Source organism: Pinus tabuliformis, chromosome 7, assembly GCF_031772625.1.
Source record: "Pinus tabuliformis cultivar Carrire ecotype Pingquan chromosome 7, CPIR1, whole genome shotgun sequence".
In the NCBI taxonomy this organism is placed as follows: Eukaryota; Viridiplantae; Streptophyta; class Pinopsida; order Pinales; family Pinaceae; genus Pinus; species Pinus tabuliformis.
The window spans coordinates 1,921,800,486-1,921,817,329 of NC_142293.1; the positions used below are offsets into that span (position 1 = coordinate 1,921,800,486).

Consider the following 16,844-nt stretch of genomic DNA (forward strand, 5'->3'; position numbering starts at 1 on the left):
ACATTACAAAGAACACTATCACAATGGAGAGTTGCGTCACAAGGCAAGACATGGATTCTGCTTATTCACCACAGAAACTCTTGTTGTTGAAGATGAGAAGCAGCACAAAAGTAAGCCATTCCACAACTACTACAAACTTACAACAATATTAACATCCTGCAAATATTCTCATCTATGAGGAGCTTTGGGGGCCTATAGATTACAAGAGAATAGCAGAAATTCTTCACTAAACATGTTAGTAGCATACTGATCATCTTGGCGGTTGGAGACAGAACTGGTGTTGAAGCTCTCTTTCCTCACAAACCCTGCAGGAGCTTTCTTGTCATAATTCTGAGTACGAAATTTGACTGTCATTTTCTGCATCTTTCTATTTATATAGATTGTTTGAACTCCTGTACAAAATTTCCCACAGAAGAGAAACAAAAGATATTACAATCATATTGTAAGAGAAACAAAAGATATTACAATCATATTGTAAGAGAAATGATCTGGCTACTAACAAATGAAAACCAACATGAAATGATGATTCAAGCACTACAAAGCTAAATTCTAGTTTTTAAAATACATTCTGTATTAACTGCGTGTGGGCATCAGACTGTCCTTGTATAGTGACTTAAGCTATTTGGCTAGCAAGAAATGAAAAGAATTCAAAACAAAGATGTTATTACTAATCAAGTTTGACACAAGAATAGATATGCATATTAAGGGACACAGCCACCTTTAAAGGAAAAGAAACCAATAATACTAAGATCCCCAGATATATATATATAACAATAGTGTGGAGTTATTTCAACGAGGCTTGTCAAGGTAATCCCAGCTATTGTGGATCATGAGGCATTACTTTAAGAGACAATTACGAGATCAGTTTCAAAGAAGAGCTGTAGGAGATGGATCAAACAACAGAGCAGAACTTTATGCTTTTTGGTAGATTATGAAAATAGCAATAGAGAAAGGTTTAAATTGTCTACAGGTGATAAGAGATTCCAAACACATTGCAAAGAGGTCAAATGGAAATTTCAATCAGGAAAATTTGCAGCTGGCCCATCATTGGACGGAATCAGAGAAGCAAGGAAAATTTCCATGTCATTATCCTTTCAGCACGTCTGCAAGGGATAAATATGAAGGCTGTTATATTGTCCAAGTAAGCACTGAGGATGCAGAACAGATGGATGGAGATGATTGAATACACCATCTGGACCTTCTCATTCAATCTATTTCTAATCAAGCTATTATAGTAATGACCTTTTGGATGGCTGTTTTGGAAGCAGTGTGTTGTAAAATTTCCATGTTTAAGAAACTGATCGTAAGTAGTTTTCTCTGGTGTCTTGAAAAACCTGGAGGATTGCATTAGGTGAAGGCTTTTGAAATTTCTTAAGAGTTCATGTATGGCACAACACACACACATATATATGAGAGCACTGGATTTATCAGAGGGTTGGTGAATGGGAGATTGCTGAAGAAGCTGTGGTCTCTTTCCCAATTTCCCTGTGATCCCAGTTTCTGTGGGAAAACTCTCAACATCCAATAAAGATTGCCAACTACACTCAAGGGAATCAAGTTTTTCTTAAACTCTCAATGAAATTTTGTTTTTTCCTTCTAGCAGAACCCTCTCATTCAGATGTGCTTTTGCATGCTGCAATCTAGAAAAACTTCTTGTCACTTTCATCGTGCCAAAACATGAAGAGTGTAAGTTTCAGACAATAATCACAGACAATAATATAAAAAGATTTTGCAAACAATTTTTGTCACGTTTATCAAGCCAAAGCATGAAGACTCTAAGCTTCAGAGAAAATTCCATCTTTCAAATTAAACAACATAACATTACAAAACATGCAAGTCCAGAACATAAATTTTTTTAAACTCACAATTTCATTACTAATAATTGGGCAAAAGTTAAAACATTGCTTCCTGGAAGAGGGCACATATAGATATATATTAAAGAAAGGGTTGACACGGAAATAAAACAGAAATCTCTGTTTTTAAAGTAGTCTTAAGCATGGAATACAATTCAGATTATTTTTTCTTGATGACTACCGACCCTAAAGAGAGGGGAATTAGTTTAAAAACGTTTTTCCTGCTGGAAACCACATTGAGCTAGCACAGAATCCAAATACCAATTAACTCATAAAGTCACATTTAACTTCAGATACAAGGCATCGCACTAGATATATGGAAGCTTATGTAACAGAAACTACACATAATGATCTGATCTTAGAGAAAAGCACAACTCAGCAAAACATAGTATGTAATTGTACCTCAGCCAAGGAATTGTGCAGATTGAGCTCCTCCTCAGTCGCTTTTTGTAGCTCATTGATTGATGATTTATCATCGTCATCATCTGCGCAATCCTCTGCCATGTTGTACCTATATGCAACCCATGAAACCATCCATTTAGACAGACATTTATATTCAATACAAATCTATGGCTTGGTGTATAAAGAAAGAAAAGTCAACAACCAGAGTCGTAGGTTGCAGTAGAGAAACTGAAGGCCTTGTATGGTTGGGCTGATGAGTCCTCCAGAATTTTTCAGGGCACCGGGAGGACCACCATCCAATGTTACTATTGCACTTGTAAGGTTGGGAGGTAGAGTAGCATTTATGGGTAAAGTAGGTGATGATCCCACTGGTTATCAAATGGTTCTCACAATGAACAAGGAACATGTCCAAACTCGTGGTGTTAAATTTGATCCTTATGCATCCACAACAGTTCCCTACACGAAGGTAACCCGTCGGGAAGGAAAATTAGGAATGGAATGTGTCAAACCATGTGAAAAAGATGGTTTTCACATTTCCGATATTAACATCGACATATTGAAAGAGGTATTCTTATAGTCATCCACACAAAATGTATACTTCTAACTACATGAAGGTAACCCGTCGGGAAGGAAAATTAGGAATGGAATGTGTCAAACCATGTGCAAAAGATGGTTTTCACATTTCTGATATTAACATCGACATATTGAAAGAGGTATTCTTATAGTCATCCACACAAAATGTATACTTCTAACTTCTTCCTTTTTTTCGCAACATTTTCCTTATCTCATGTGCTTGATTAGTTTCCCTTTTATATATTTGACCTTTCCCGTTTTTTATATTATTTTGGTTTGGTCCATTTTTTTCAATCATCTTACAGAAGCAAATTGCTTTGTAATCACTATGTGCTGATAACCACAGGCTGGAGTTAAATGCTCTTTATCTGTGACTAAATATTTAAACTTTTCACGCAGGCCAGGAAGTGCTTTGCCTAGGAGACTAACAAGTGGCATAAGGACTCATTCAAACCCGTGTTCATGCATAATGCATTGTTTTTAAAGAGTGACCTGCCTTGAAGAGCATTTATGATGTATAATTTAACATTGTTCTAGGAGAGAATGTGGATCTAGGATTCACTTATTCTTATTTTATTGTAAGAGAGGTTGAGCTAAAATTCTATATAAAGAGAAGCCCTCTCATTTGTTGAGGATGGTTGGATTTGGAAGGACATCCCCTTCAAGCCTAGTCAAAAATCTGTCAGGAGGAAGAAGTTAAGGGGCTTATTCAATGTAAGGTTCACCGTTTCTCATCTCATAGGGCTGAATTTGATCGCTGGAACTGTGTCTGTAAAATCTGTTGTAAGGGACTATATTTAAGGGTAGTTATGCTCCAGAAAAAGGGAAAAGGTTGAGGTGAGATCTTCCTTCTTCTTGATGTTTTGTTATTGATATACGACCACAAGCGGAACATGAGCAAGATTTTAGGATGTTGGTATATGACCATAATCTTGAAGAGTGAAATAAAATTCATCTATTTCCGAAGTGCAAAAAAGAAGAAAGGAAGTCATCTTGAACCTAATTTGAGGAAATCCTCAACGTGCATCTTGTCTTTTTCACTGTGGTTCACAGACACTAAGTGGCCGCTACATCACAATATCCCTGAGCAATAATCCAGGCAGATCCACCTGAAGGGATCTACCCGCTAGCCTAATATGCCAGGGCTAACCCCAAGGACGTCGAGGAGATTTGACTCCACCCTGCCAATTGGCAAGATACTTAGCAACAAAAACTTGACCAACTGAACTATCCCTTGAAGCTAATATGCATCTTCTCTTAATTGCATTTCAATGCAATTTAATATCCACGTGGATCATTCATTGCTTTGCACTTATCCCGAAACACAGTATATGAAGATACCATTGTTCTTTAGGTATAGAAAACAGATCATACTCTTAATCACAGTAAAACAATTAATATATTTCATAATCATCACTCATAAATATCGCAAACATTTTGAAGAATCTGTTAAATCAACGAAAGTTGGGGGCTCAAGTGGGGTACTCCCTTGGGCACATGAATTCCATGGAAAAAACCTTCATCTACCTATAGCATGGAAATTCCTCCTAATTTCCTTATGCTTTAGTGTATGATGATCCTGTTCAACAAGAGCAAACATCAATTCGTAGGTTGTCGGCAAGGTCATTGGTGTAATAGAACTATCATTACATCTTATGATGAGTTTGGCATCAATCTCCTTAAAAGTCTGAGGACTTTTGACTCCTCTTGTGCACCTTCATCCATAGCCACATAATTCTTGTCCTCGTCATATATATGACACTTTGTCATTATTGTCTTCATTAATCGCCAATTCCAGTGGGCCTCATTAAGATACTGGTCATACATACCACCCAAAGAAAACCCATTAATGAAGAAAATAAAATGAATCTAAGGATCTGTCCGCCACACATTACCTTTCTAAAAGCCATACAAGTCAAAAAGAATGCCGGATGAGATATAGTGTACATTTTTAATTTTAATTTGAAAAAATGTATACCTTGCCCCAGTTTTGGCGGAGGGAATCCTGAGCTAACTGTAGATTATAGCTTGGAATTCTTTGAGAAATATGATGGGGAATATGAACATTAATGTCATGGCACAACAATTCAATCCTGCAAAATAAATATATGAGTGATCTGCAAAGGCCTCATTATCCTGACACACACAAAATAATAAGATGAAGAAAAACAAATTGAATGAAAATAGAAAAAGGATGAATTAGTAAAATTGAGCATCACCAATGTGGATAACTGCAATGAACTGTTCCACCTAATTGAGCTTGTGTAGCATTCCAGTGTTTGGGATGTTTGAAAGGTATATGAGGTGCTGTATGATGGACCATAGTAAAAGTACTCATCTGCACAATTTCATGTCAGAAAAAGGCACACAAAGAATGCCACAAGCTTTAACGAATCCTTGTACAATTTCAGAAGCAGTAAATTAAATAAACTACATAACCAGTAGAAAATCATAGGACAAACATGCCCATTTGAATAGAGTTGATGACGAATATGAGAGAAGAGAAGTTTACCCAAAAGTGATATCCAAGCCATGGCATGAGCCAAAACTTGAACCAGCCTATAACTCCTGTCTTGTATATTATCAGTGGCCATCCAATAGCCATGAATGCAAAGACCCAAGTCAAACTTATAAGAACTTTCTTTCTTTCATATGCTCTAAATTTGTTCAAATCAAAGTGGCAATTCAACCTGTCATAAAGCAGAAAATGTGTGTGGGTATAATAGAGTATGATACAGACAAAAGCTGTTACGAGATTGGATTCATCGTTTTTCATGCTTCCTAGGTGAAGCTCTCAGCATAACAAAGGAAAAACAAATAGAAAACGTCAACTACATTCATTTAATCTTATTTGTCAAAGATCATCTTGAATTAAATGGTACATCATGCCCTATCGTACTATAATATGGACATCCGAGACCATTAAGATAGTCCTTTAATATAGATGCATACCAGTGACCAACTGATAACCATGGACGTAATGGACCAAATCCAGCATCAAACAATGGCCTCAAAGACAGCGGTGAACAGTCATAATTTTCCCTTAGCAATGGGTGCCATGCAGTGTCTTCACCTAGCCTAGGCACAAAAGAGTCACAACTTATGTCAAGGTGCAAAGAAATTAGTCACAGATCATATCAATATCCAAATATTAGTAATTGTTCTTGTCAAGGTGCCATTACTGGACTATAAGTGTAAAATTAGTGATCCGCTGTCAAGGAGGAACCTTCACTTCTCATCTTTTTCTAGGTGGATTGCAGGAAATCTCTCTCACACACATATAGAGCCAGCCTCCAGGTCGACATGCATGGAATAATGCACAAACACCAAATATTTATTTTCGTTTGAGTATGCTAGATACATATTTGTCCATAAGTTGAGGCTTGGCAGATATGTTCTTCACTTAGGTTTTTGTTATTTAATAACTGTTTATGCCAAACCATTCTACAGGCTGAACTAGTAGCAACTATTTATCCAATGGCTAATATTGTAGAAAAAATAATAAACTCAAGTAAGAATTCCACTCTCACATAATTGCATCAGGTCCATTTAATCTCAGATGAGTTATCATATAGACTGTAACTTTTTCTGGAATGTAGGCTAAATACAAACAACTAAAAGGACTCATCATTGTCTAGAAAAATCCAAAGTAGATCCTCTCTAGGCATACTAGCAGATTCGATAATAATTTGCTTCCTTACATGCAAATGAGAAAGAAATGAAACTATTTGTTATGAATTATAGTCAGCATTTTAACCAAATTAAACAAATACCATTTGCTTCACTAATTTCCCTCTGTTCAAACTTCACACATACAGAGAGAGAGAGAAAGAGAGAGAGAGAACATGTTTGTCTTGGCATGATGTCTGTCATGCTTGATTCGCCATGGTTCATATGGATAGATTAGAGGTAAGAAGGCCAGCGTCCCAACAATATCCTCTATCATCTTGTTTTTTGAAAAGCACTTGTGTGCACAATCATGTCCTATCACAAAGAACTACAAACAAAAACAATTAGCAGAAGAATACAAACAAAAAAGGCATGATGACAAAATTCCCAAATTGTACAACTCCTCTTTTCAAAAATTAACATGCTCACTGTCATGAAAGCATCGTTTGATATATAAAAATAAACTGACCCCGGTGATTGCAGTTCCAGCCCATGCCCAAGCAAGAGGGAGGAGGTACCAAGGTGCTCTTGATATGATATAAATCCCTAGTGAATAAGCAGTAACTGATGTAACTACAGTTCTCCAAACCTTAAAATAGTTAATCTCAAATGCCTATCCAGGTATTACAAAGCAGAATTAGGTGACCTTAAAATACACCACAACTTGCACGTCTAGAGGATTTGTAATTACATGTCAAAACAACTGAGACAACGAGATACCTCCTGAGGTAGTGTATCAATGACATGCTTCAATGTCACATTATCAGGAACAGGCTCCCCAATTTGGGTAAATCCATAATCTTCAGCAAGGTGCATTCTTTCCTCTTTGTCATTAACTGGAGGTGGAGGAATAGGAACAGCCACAGCTGAGATGAATCTCAATGCCTTCTTCCTTAACCCACATAGTTGGGTTGGTGTTCTCTGTTCAGGTTACCAACAAAGTAACGTTTATGGCATTTAAAGAATAGCAAGCATCAGCGAAAATTCAAATACTGGGAACAGCGGAGACAGAGATGTACTTCGTTATTGATTGAATGACTCAAATGCCTTCCTGAAATGATACCTGTAAATCAGCTCTCTTTTATTAACACATCAATATCACAAAAAGTGGGCAATTAGTGCAAAACAAAACAAGAGGAAATTGAATGCATGGGCAAAACCCCACATAAGGTATTGCATGTTTAGTTTTTAATCTAGTCCAGTGGGTTAACTCAAGTGGTTGAGTGCTGTGCATTACAAGCAGGAGGTCATGGGGTCAAGTCCCCGGGATGGCTACCTCTGTGTATATTATTGGGCCTCATTCAATGTCCGGGCTAGGTTAGGTTGCCAAAAATTGCAACTGGCCAGTTCACCCCGTTTACCATCCTCAAAATCAGAAGTGACCAGAGAGTTTCCTTGGGATGTGCATTCACTGGAGAAAATTAAAATTAGATTAAAACTAAATTACAAAAATTGCAACCGGCCAGTTCACCCCGGCTACCATCCTTGAAATCAGAAGTGACCAGAGAGTTTCCCTGGGATGTGCATTCACTGTAGAAAATTAAAATTAGCTTAAAACTAAATTAAATATTCCCTGCGCATAAATTTCAGATTTGGTTATGTTGTTAAAATTAAATTCTGCGTATAAAAGTTATTGGCACTCTAAATCAATTTGTTGGGCTTAGAAAATCTAACATCACACCTCAACTCAACAGATAAGCCAGAAATAAATCAGATCAGCAACCTATCACAAAGGCATATTGCTTCTCTCAGGGACAAACAACACTCCAATCACTGGAGCAGTTAGGGAATCACAACCTAAAACCTCTCAAAGGACTGGAATGCTTCAACCATTGAAGCTCTTGGGCATCATAACCACTGAAATCTTCCAACAGCTCCCACTCACAGGCAGCACCCTTCTCCATGCACTGATTCCTAAAAGATTTCAGATCTGCAGCTGTGATACCATGTTAAATTTCAAATTCATGGTAAACAGACCACTCCTACAAACCCGAGGTAGTTTAAGGAATGAAAGCATCTCAAAATTGCAAGTAAGAATGCTAGTTCTACAAATACATGGATAATTGAAAAATATGAACAGCGAGAACTAAGATTCTGTAGCACTCAATCACATATGTTTTCTCTATTAACTGGAACACAAACTCTCAGACAGAGACTCTAAGAAACCCTACAGCCCAAAAACCTAATGAAACCAGTAATCATAATAAAAAAATCCCATTATGATATTCAATAATAATGCAAGCAAAGCAGTGCGGTAATCTTACATTAGTGTAATCTCGGTCGGTGAGCCACCACAAGCATTTACTGGTAACATCGTAGACCCTTCTATACACAAACGCCGAAACCCCCGAGGGAAGTTGAACACCCTTGCTGAGAAACGCGACTTTACAGGGATGAAGCAACGATGCCCCCGATATCTCATCCTGGTGGAACGAATAAAATACCTCGTTGGGCGGCAGGGGTCAATTGAGGCGCCTTTGCCTAATTTCACGTCAGCAGGCCTGTAAAGCCAATTCACTCCCAGCTTTACGTCGCCCTCCTCGTCTACGACTTGGTGCCGTATTATTCCAATGAATGGCGGTGCATTGCCGGCCCTAAATAGCGCGCAGTTCCCATTGCTAATCTTGCGACCATGCTGCAAACAAATAACAAAAATAGGCAAAAAGACACACAAAGAAAAGTTTCAAACCTAACGCTTAATCAAAACCGGTGCCAAATTAAGATAAATTTTGCCAAAAACGTAAAATGAACGGGCAGAGGAGGGGAGATTCAGCTAACCTTTGAGACGAGGAAGCTGTGAGTGGAAGACATGTGCCACCGCTGGTGATGTGCCACCGCTGGTGACTTAGGTGCCCATGCATAAGAATCTCATTCCTCCTCCCTTTTCCATCGCACAACACAGTTCGCTCAGAAGATCTCCACTTCCATTCCCATTCAGCTTTTGCAGAGGTCCGGATTCGACCTCGCGACCTGTCAGTGACTGGCTTTGTATACAGAGTCACGGGCAAAAAGATACACGGAAACCCATCCTTGGCTTTTTCACGGAGTGCCTCGATCGGATCTGTAACCGCACTTGCCCTTATTCTGCGACCTTTTGCCCTGATTCTGCGACCTTATTCTGTGATGGCTACGTCGTGGCTTGCAAACTCTGCCAGGTGTCAGCGTGAGAATCAAACTTGAACAAATACTAAACAAATTTCACAATCCGCCAGGTGTCAGCGTGAGAATCAAAAGGACGACGAAAGTCCTTTTCAAAGGAAGGCCTATCGGCCTAATTAATAAATCTGAATGTAATAACAAATCAGAACATTGAAGTGATCATTTACATTATTATAAATTAGTAATAATAATGATAGTTATGAAATATTAATAAATAAAAAGGAAAAGAATTATTTATTGAAATATTACCTTTTGATTAGAGAATTTGAGTTATTAAATAAATTTTGTTTTGTTTTGTTTCCAACTAGTATCAAATTTTAAAAGAAAACAATAAGATTTAATATATTTTTAAATTTAATTTAATTATAATTTTTTAATTTTTTTAATATTTTGAATATATTTCATAATACAAATAGTTAAAATAATTTGAAAACAATATGATTCCAACAAAATAGTGATATAAAAACTTATCCATGTTAATAGAATGTCATTACTTACAGAAAAACTGTAAGATCAAACAACATTGAGAATCTCAAAGTAGAAATCACGAATCACTTCTCCAACTTGAAATTTTGAATCACTATATAGGAATTTTAAACAAGTGATTTTGACCCACCTAACAAATTAATTGTAAAGTTATGAAAAATTTGAATTTTGGAAATGACTTTAAGTTATTATTAAGCTATCTTTAATATAATTTGAACTTATCAAAATGCCATGTTGGATGGGTAGGGTTTTGAACTCATCTAAACAAAATTTCTTAAAGATATAATTTTGAAGTTATGAAAAATGTGGAGGTTGGAAATGGCTTTAACTTATTATTAAAAAATAGTAAATTTGCTTAAAAAAGACTCATGTAAGGTTTTGACTGGGTTTAATAACGAACCAGAATATGAAGTGGTCATTTTAAGAAAGGTGTGTATAAGATATTTGATCTCTCTAGAGGCTTGAAGAGTTAAGATGGATCAATGTTGGTTCAATTATTAATTATACATAATTGTAATTATAATTTTTAATTTGTTGGTTTAATTTCCCCCTATAAATAGACTATATTCAACATAAATACCATAGTTCAACACCATGTGTTCTCATAAACCTAGAGCTCAAACAAAAAGTCTCTTCACTTGACTTTAAGAGCTTGTGAAGTTAAATTCCAAATTTCAAGCATCATCGTGCCACAACATCACATAAATTGCAACTTAGGAGATATCATAAGAACATGAACAAGCCATAAAAGATAGGAAACATGAATCATGAAGACGAAGATGATAAAGGAGTTCACCAAGTTAACCCTTCTAGTGGGTTAAGTCTGCGGATCTGCCTCCAAAGCTTTAATCAATTTATTGACTTCCTTAAAAGGGTTTGAATGTATACAATGCTTTAGAAAAAGGACCCACTCCCAAAACTACCTTCTACTACTGTTACACAAAAATATCGTCACCATGATTATTTGCAGTCAGTATGGGTCTATCATCACTTGTACTGTCCTCCTAAGCAAGTCTCAGACCTCAGCTCTTCAAATCAAGCTTTGGAAATGAGAGAAAGACATTAAAAATCAATGTAACTCTCGTTCCGCACTTTCTCTCATGGTCACCTGCGGTCCCGCACCTTCTGTGTACAAAAACTGCGGACCTGCCCGCTCTGTCCCTAACGGTGTAGGTGCGGACCCTTGTGAAAGTCAAAAGGCGCAAGTTTTATCTTAAAAAACTCACTTTGGGTTAATTCTAGAGGTTTCTAGAAGGAATTTTGACGTGGATTGTTCGCTCTGAGGTGGTTCATGCATCCCAAAAGAGAAGGAGCTAATCCCTTGATGAGAGGAGCTATCCCTTTGAAGGAGGACCTATTAACCTCCCTCCATTGCACTATAAATACAGGCATTGGGCTAGTTGCTAGAGAGGTTAGAAGCTGAACATTTTTTAGGGTAAATGCTGGTGAAATCAAGACTTCCTAGTTGAGCTTAAGAGGAGAGATCACACATCTTTTTGGCTTTATTGGGGAGTGAGTGAAACTTGTCAAAGTAGAGGAGACTTCTTGCTGGACCCTGGGAGGAGCTTGTACAGCGTCAAGGCAAAGGTTGTAAAGTTCTTCTTCTTTTGAATTAATACAATCCTCATTTTTCTCAACAAGTATCTTATGTTATTTGTTTCATGAACTCCTTGACTTTCATGTTAAATATGTTTTATGCAATTGGCTCTTCAGGTGCTATTTAATTTGTTTGCCTTGTTTGTGTTTGCAGATTCGCGAAAATGAGCTCATTTGGATCAAAGGAGCGAGGGCATCCACAGGCTTGCGTTGGACCTAAGGTAGGCCCTAAAAACACTTGTTTGCTATTGTTTATCAAAGCATATTTAGAGAAAGATAGTGTCTGGTTGGTTTGCTTGTCATTAGGTCTTTTTTAGATTCTAGGAAGGTCTATCTTGTCTGCAAGATCGACTCATCCCGTGTGACAAAATGGCAACTCAACTGGGGACTTGATTGTTTTCCTTGTTTTTACTTTGACCTGAGAAACTCTATTTTTGTTTCTGTTTTCGGCTTGTTGTGTGTAGAAGTGGGTAGAGTTTGTAGATCCAGGGTTATTTTTCGTTTTTCATAGCTTTGGGAGAGGACCGCACCCTAGCCGTTTGACACAGTGCGTACCTACCCGCAGCTCGGCTTTTAGCACAGAGCAGGACCGCACCTGTGCCAACTGTGGGCCTACGGACCCTGTCAAAATTTTGAAAACCCTAAGATTTCCTCTGTTAGTCAGCTTAGTTTGTGTTTAGAAATTGTTATCCACTGCCCAGACCTGCATATAACTTGTCAGAAGCTTTCCTTAGATTGATTTCGTTAGTGTTAGGGTTTTAAGTGAAATTCCTAGGAGTTTTGCTTGTTGGGTTTGTTTTTCATTGTGGTTGTGTAGTGGCTCTGAGCTTAGAAGCTATAGGGACTTTAGATCACCTTAGTGTCTACCAGCCTTCTTATGAGTCTGACCATTGATGAAATCTCCCCTTGTTTGAGGAATCCGCTTTGAGTTTTCTCTTTACAAAACTTCGAAAAGCTTGTGTTTGAGAGTTTGGATTTTCATTTTGAAAAAGAAAACAAAATTGGTTGTTCTTGACTTATTTGTGATTCTGCATAAATTGGTCCTTAGCTTACATCTAGCTAAGTAAAACATCCTTAAAAAAGACTTTTAGTAGGCTTTGACTTCAAATAGGTTTTTATAGTTTGTAGATCTCAAAGTTAGTCATTTTCATAGTTTTGAGTGTTTTATTAAAAAATATAAAAATCTCTTTTGGAAAAAAGTTTGTTTTGTAGTGTTTGAGTGCTTTGAAACGAAAAAGGGAAATTTTTGTGAAATAACTAGTTGTCTCGTTTTGAGTGCTTTGGAAAAGAAAAAACTCTTCTTTTAATTTGTTGAATTGAGAAAGATTTGTGTTTACAAAGTATTTGCATTCTCAAACTATTTCTTACGTAGAAGTTCATCAAAGAGAAAAGATTGTTTAGATCATCTTAGGTGCATTTTTAGTGATTTTGAGTCGAGTCTTCATACCACGAGTTTCATCTCCGCACCTTTGGACTTAAACAAAAACCACTAAAATTAACGCTTACAGTAAAATTCACCTAGTAACATTTTTATTTCTAGGGCTCTGATACACCAACTTAGCTTAGGCTAGTGTCTTGGAGTAGGAGAGTAATTAACTCTCCAAGACAATAAAAACAAACAAGTAGTTGTATCTTGTGGTAGGGAAGAAATCCAATTGTTGCATTTATGCTCTAGGAAAGCTCCTCTTAAAGGAGAAGCACGAGATCGTGTCTGAACCAGTGTGGGAATCAATCCTTCCTCATTGGGAACGACGCCAGATATTCACGTATTAAAAACGGTAAACCTCGGATTAACCATTGTCGAGGAGCCTGGGGTCACTTGTTGGTAAACCTTGGATTATGTCAAGGAGCCTTCAAGGGGATTGAGCTTGCTACTCTGCTCTTGCGTGTGTATCGGATCGTAGACTGTTCCCCCAGGTATATTTGTCTCAGTTGGTAACCTTAGTGGCCATATTCTTTAGGACTCTTCCTGAGGTGACAGTGGTGGGAAGATCCCACTTTACCTGGAGCAGACGTCGGCTAGACTCACTTGGATTTTGTGGGGAGTTCACTTCACTCGAGATAATTAAGTGGAGGAACTTGTGCCAATCTATTCATTAAGCAGGTTGCCGAGGTAACTGTTCTAACCGCCATTTCTGTATTCAACTCTGCGACACTGGATTTCATCACCAACTAGTGTTTTAAGTCCGGAAAGTTACTGTTTGTGTGTGTTTGATCTCCTAGATTCTTTAGGCGTGTGATTCAAATTTGTTTGGTTCTTTAGAGACTTTAGGTGTTTTTCATTAAGATTTTACTTTGTTTGTGTGTGAAGTAGTTAAAAGTTTTCAACTGTGGCTGAATTACCGAGACAATCCCGTAGACTTTGGGGCCAGTCTCCTGAGTTTGTAAATGTGGCTGAGTTACTGAGAAGTCCCATAGACTTCAGGGCCAACTTCCTGAGGAAGTACCGAGCCAGCTTGAAGGCTTGAAAGTCCTCGTAACTCCTAGAGACAGTAGAGTTGGGTCACCTGAGGAAGGAGAATCTTCTTTGATAGTACATCCTGATTTTCAACCGTTAGTAGCAGAGTATAATCCACAGTCAGTGTCTGTTTCCGAAATTGCTGGTAGCTTTTCATCTACTAGTGATATAGGTGAAGAACCCAAAATATCCGAGCCTGAAAGTGAATTTGCTGCTACTCCGACATCGGGGTTTGTTTCTCCAACTTCTAGTGGTCCTGGTTCACCTAGGGTAGAAAGAGTAATCACCCAAGATCTTCCTTCTGGACTTATTGCTATTGAAGAACTTGCTCCGGAAGAAGAAGTAGGCATCCCTATCCCTGAAAATCAACCTGTTATTGAACTAAGGGAGCGTGAATCAATTTTTTATAGTCCACCTAGGAGTAGTTCTTAGTATCTTTCTTTGACTAATTTTCTAGAAAACTCAGGGTTAAAATTTTCACCACCTCGTGTTCCTTATCACCCAACACCTAGAGGTTTTTATACTCCCGTCAATATGTCAGGACAGTCATCCATGTTTACTCAATCGCCCGAATCTTTTTTGTACGGTGGTCCCTCTGTTCCCTCCGGGTATCAGTCACTTTCTGGTACTTTTTCGAGAGCATCTCCTCAACCCATTGAGCAAGGGTTATTAACTGGAAACAATGGTACAAGTCGTTGAGCGTAGAAGACATTCTTATGATGTCAGGTTCTATTCCCAATCCTCAACCTCAAGGTGGCCAGTTACCGCCTGGGGGGCAGCCTCAATTAACGCCTGGGGGGCAACCTCAAGGTACACAATTTGCATCTGGGGGGCAACCTCAAGGTACAAAATTTGCATCTAGCGGGCAACCTCAAGGACAGTACATACCTATGGGACAGTACGTTCCTCAAGGTCAACCCCAGACTCAATATGTACCCCAAGGTCAACCCTAGTATCAATTTATACCTCAAGGTCAACCCCAGTATCAGTATGTGCCTCAAGGGTATCAACCCCAAGGTCAATACTCGAACCAAGGTTTCCAACCACCCCAAGGTCAAACGTATATTCAAGGAACGGGAAATGTACCTTTCAATTATCAATCCTACCCTCAACCCGGTTATGGTCCTCAGTATTCTCAACCTGTTATGGGTCAGTGCCCCGGAATGAATATAGTGTGGGATCCATCGCAAACTCAATAGGTATTGCAGCCAAGTGTACAGCTGTCATCTCAAATTGGACAACCCTTAGTTTCTGGTTCACCCCAGCAACCAGTCCAGTCTAACATTCAAACTTCTGTACCTTCGGTAGTTTCTCAGCCTGGGCCTAGTACACCTCGTACTCTGCCTCAAACGACTGCTACAACTGCTGCAACATCTGTTCAATCTACCCCACCTACTTCTGGAGTATCGACAGCTCCGGTTTCTACTGTTCCTGTATCTACTCCTCAGACATCTTTACCACCATCTGGATCTACAATTCAAACTTCGGTTCAGATGCCTGTAGGACAACCTGGTTTAAGTACGGTCGTCACAAGTCAACCACAATTCACCTATCAACCGTACCAGGGACAGTACCAATTCGGTCATGCTGTGCAGCAGCCAGTCTATCAGTATCAACCGTATCCTGGGTACACTTATCAACAACCTCAACAACCCCAGTACGGTCTGGTTAATCCTGGTTTTCCGGGAGGATACAATATCCCAAACGCGATTCCTATTCCTAGTTATCCTGGATATCCTCCTCTTGGGGCTGGTCTCATGACCCAGAGTTTTAGGGATCCTAATCGGCAGTTACCATTTATCGCAACTTTGGACTTACCTGACTTGTCGCGCCTAACGAACAATCCCATTAATTATCTTCCGTTTTGGCTGCCAATGCCGAATAAGTTGCCCAGTGACATTCCCAAGTTCGAAGGTAAATCAGGAGAGGACCCGTCGAACCATGTGATGACTTACCACCTCTGGTGTGCGTCTAACTCCATCACAGATGATTCAATCCATCTTAGACTTTTCCAGCGCACTCTAATTGGTCTCGCGGCCAAGTGGTACATTGAGTTACCGCGAGGCACTTTTTATAATTTTAGTCAGTTAGCTACCTCATTTTTTACTCATTTTCAGTTGCCAGTCCGATATGACAATGGCACAGAATTGTTAACTTCGCTAAAACAATCGACATCCACTTACATTTCAGATCATATTCATGAGTGGAGACGTCGACGACGTTTAGTGAAGGTATTTATTCCGGATCAGATCTTGGCTGAGTGGTTTGTAAAATCTTTGTTGCCAAAGATCACTGAAGATGTTGCTAAAGTTGGAATTGTTACTGAGGAGCAAGTAATTGCTCAAGCACAGTACCTTGACTTGGTCTATACTCAGTCAGGTACGTTACACGAAAAAATCCCCGATCTTCCCAAGCAAAATCAAATCACTGCAGCTCCTTCGGGATCTCATGCCGCTGATGGTATGATTGGCACGGTTAACACTAAAAGCAAGAAGAAGTCTTCTAAGAATTATTCCCCTATCATAACCTTGCCTGATTCCCCAACAGGAGATTCTTCTGCAGAGATTTCCGCCGATATTCACGTTTTAGAGTCATCTACAGCCAAATCAAAATCCGGTGGGAAGAATAAAGGAAAGAAGAAGAATAAA

General features: G+C 38.6%; 2 protein-coding genes across 2 annotated transcripts; both read right to left on the minus strand.

Moving 5' to 3' along the window:
- Positions 1–111: 111 nt before the first annotated feature.
- LOC149256196 (uncharacterized) lies at positions 112–9,308 on the minus strand. Its single transcript, XM_089455263.1, has 4 exons — positions 9,276–9,308; positions 8,762–9,132; positions 2,256–2,364; positions 112–392 (listed from the first exon to the last, which is right to left on the minus strand). The coding sequence occupies exons 1-4, from the start codon at positions 9,306–9,308 to the stop codon at positions 372–374; spliced, it is 534 nt and encodes a 177-aa protein (XP_089311389.1). The 3' UTR covers positions 112–371.
- Positions 3,587–7,813, minus strand: LOC149256197 (omega-6 fatty acid desaturase, chloroplastic-like). The gene is made up of 10 exons (XM_089460676.1): positions 7,774–7,813; positions 7,517–7,560; positions 7,218–7,418; positions 6,967–7,110; positions 6,674–6,825; positions 5,781–5,906; positions 5,341–5,518; positions 5,048–5,166; positions 4,807–4,921; positions 3,587–4,643 (listed from the first exon to the last, which is right to left on the minus strand). Exons 1-10 carry the CDS (start codon positions 7,796–7,798, stop codon positions 4,482–4,484), a joined length of 1,266 nt encoding a protein of 421 aa, XP_089316802.1. The 5' UTR covers positions 7,799–7,813; the 3' UTR covers positions 3,587–4,481.
- Positions 9,309–16,844: the final 7,536 nt, after the last annotated feature.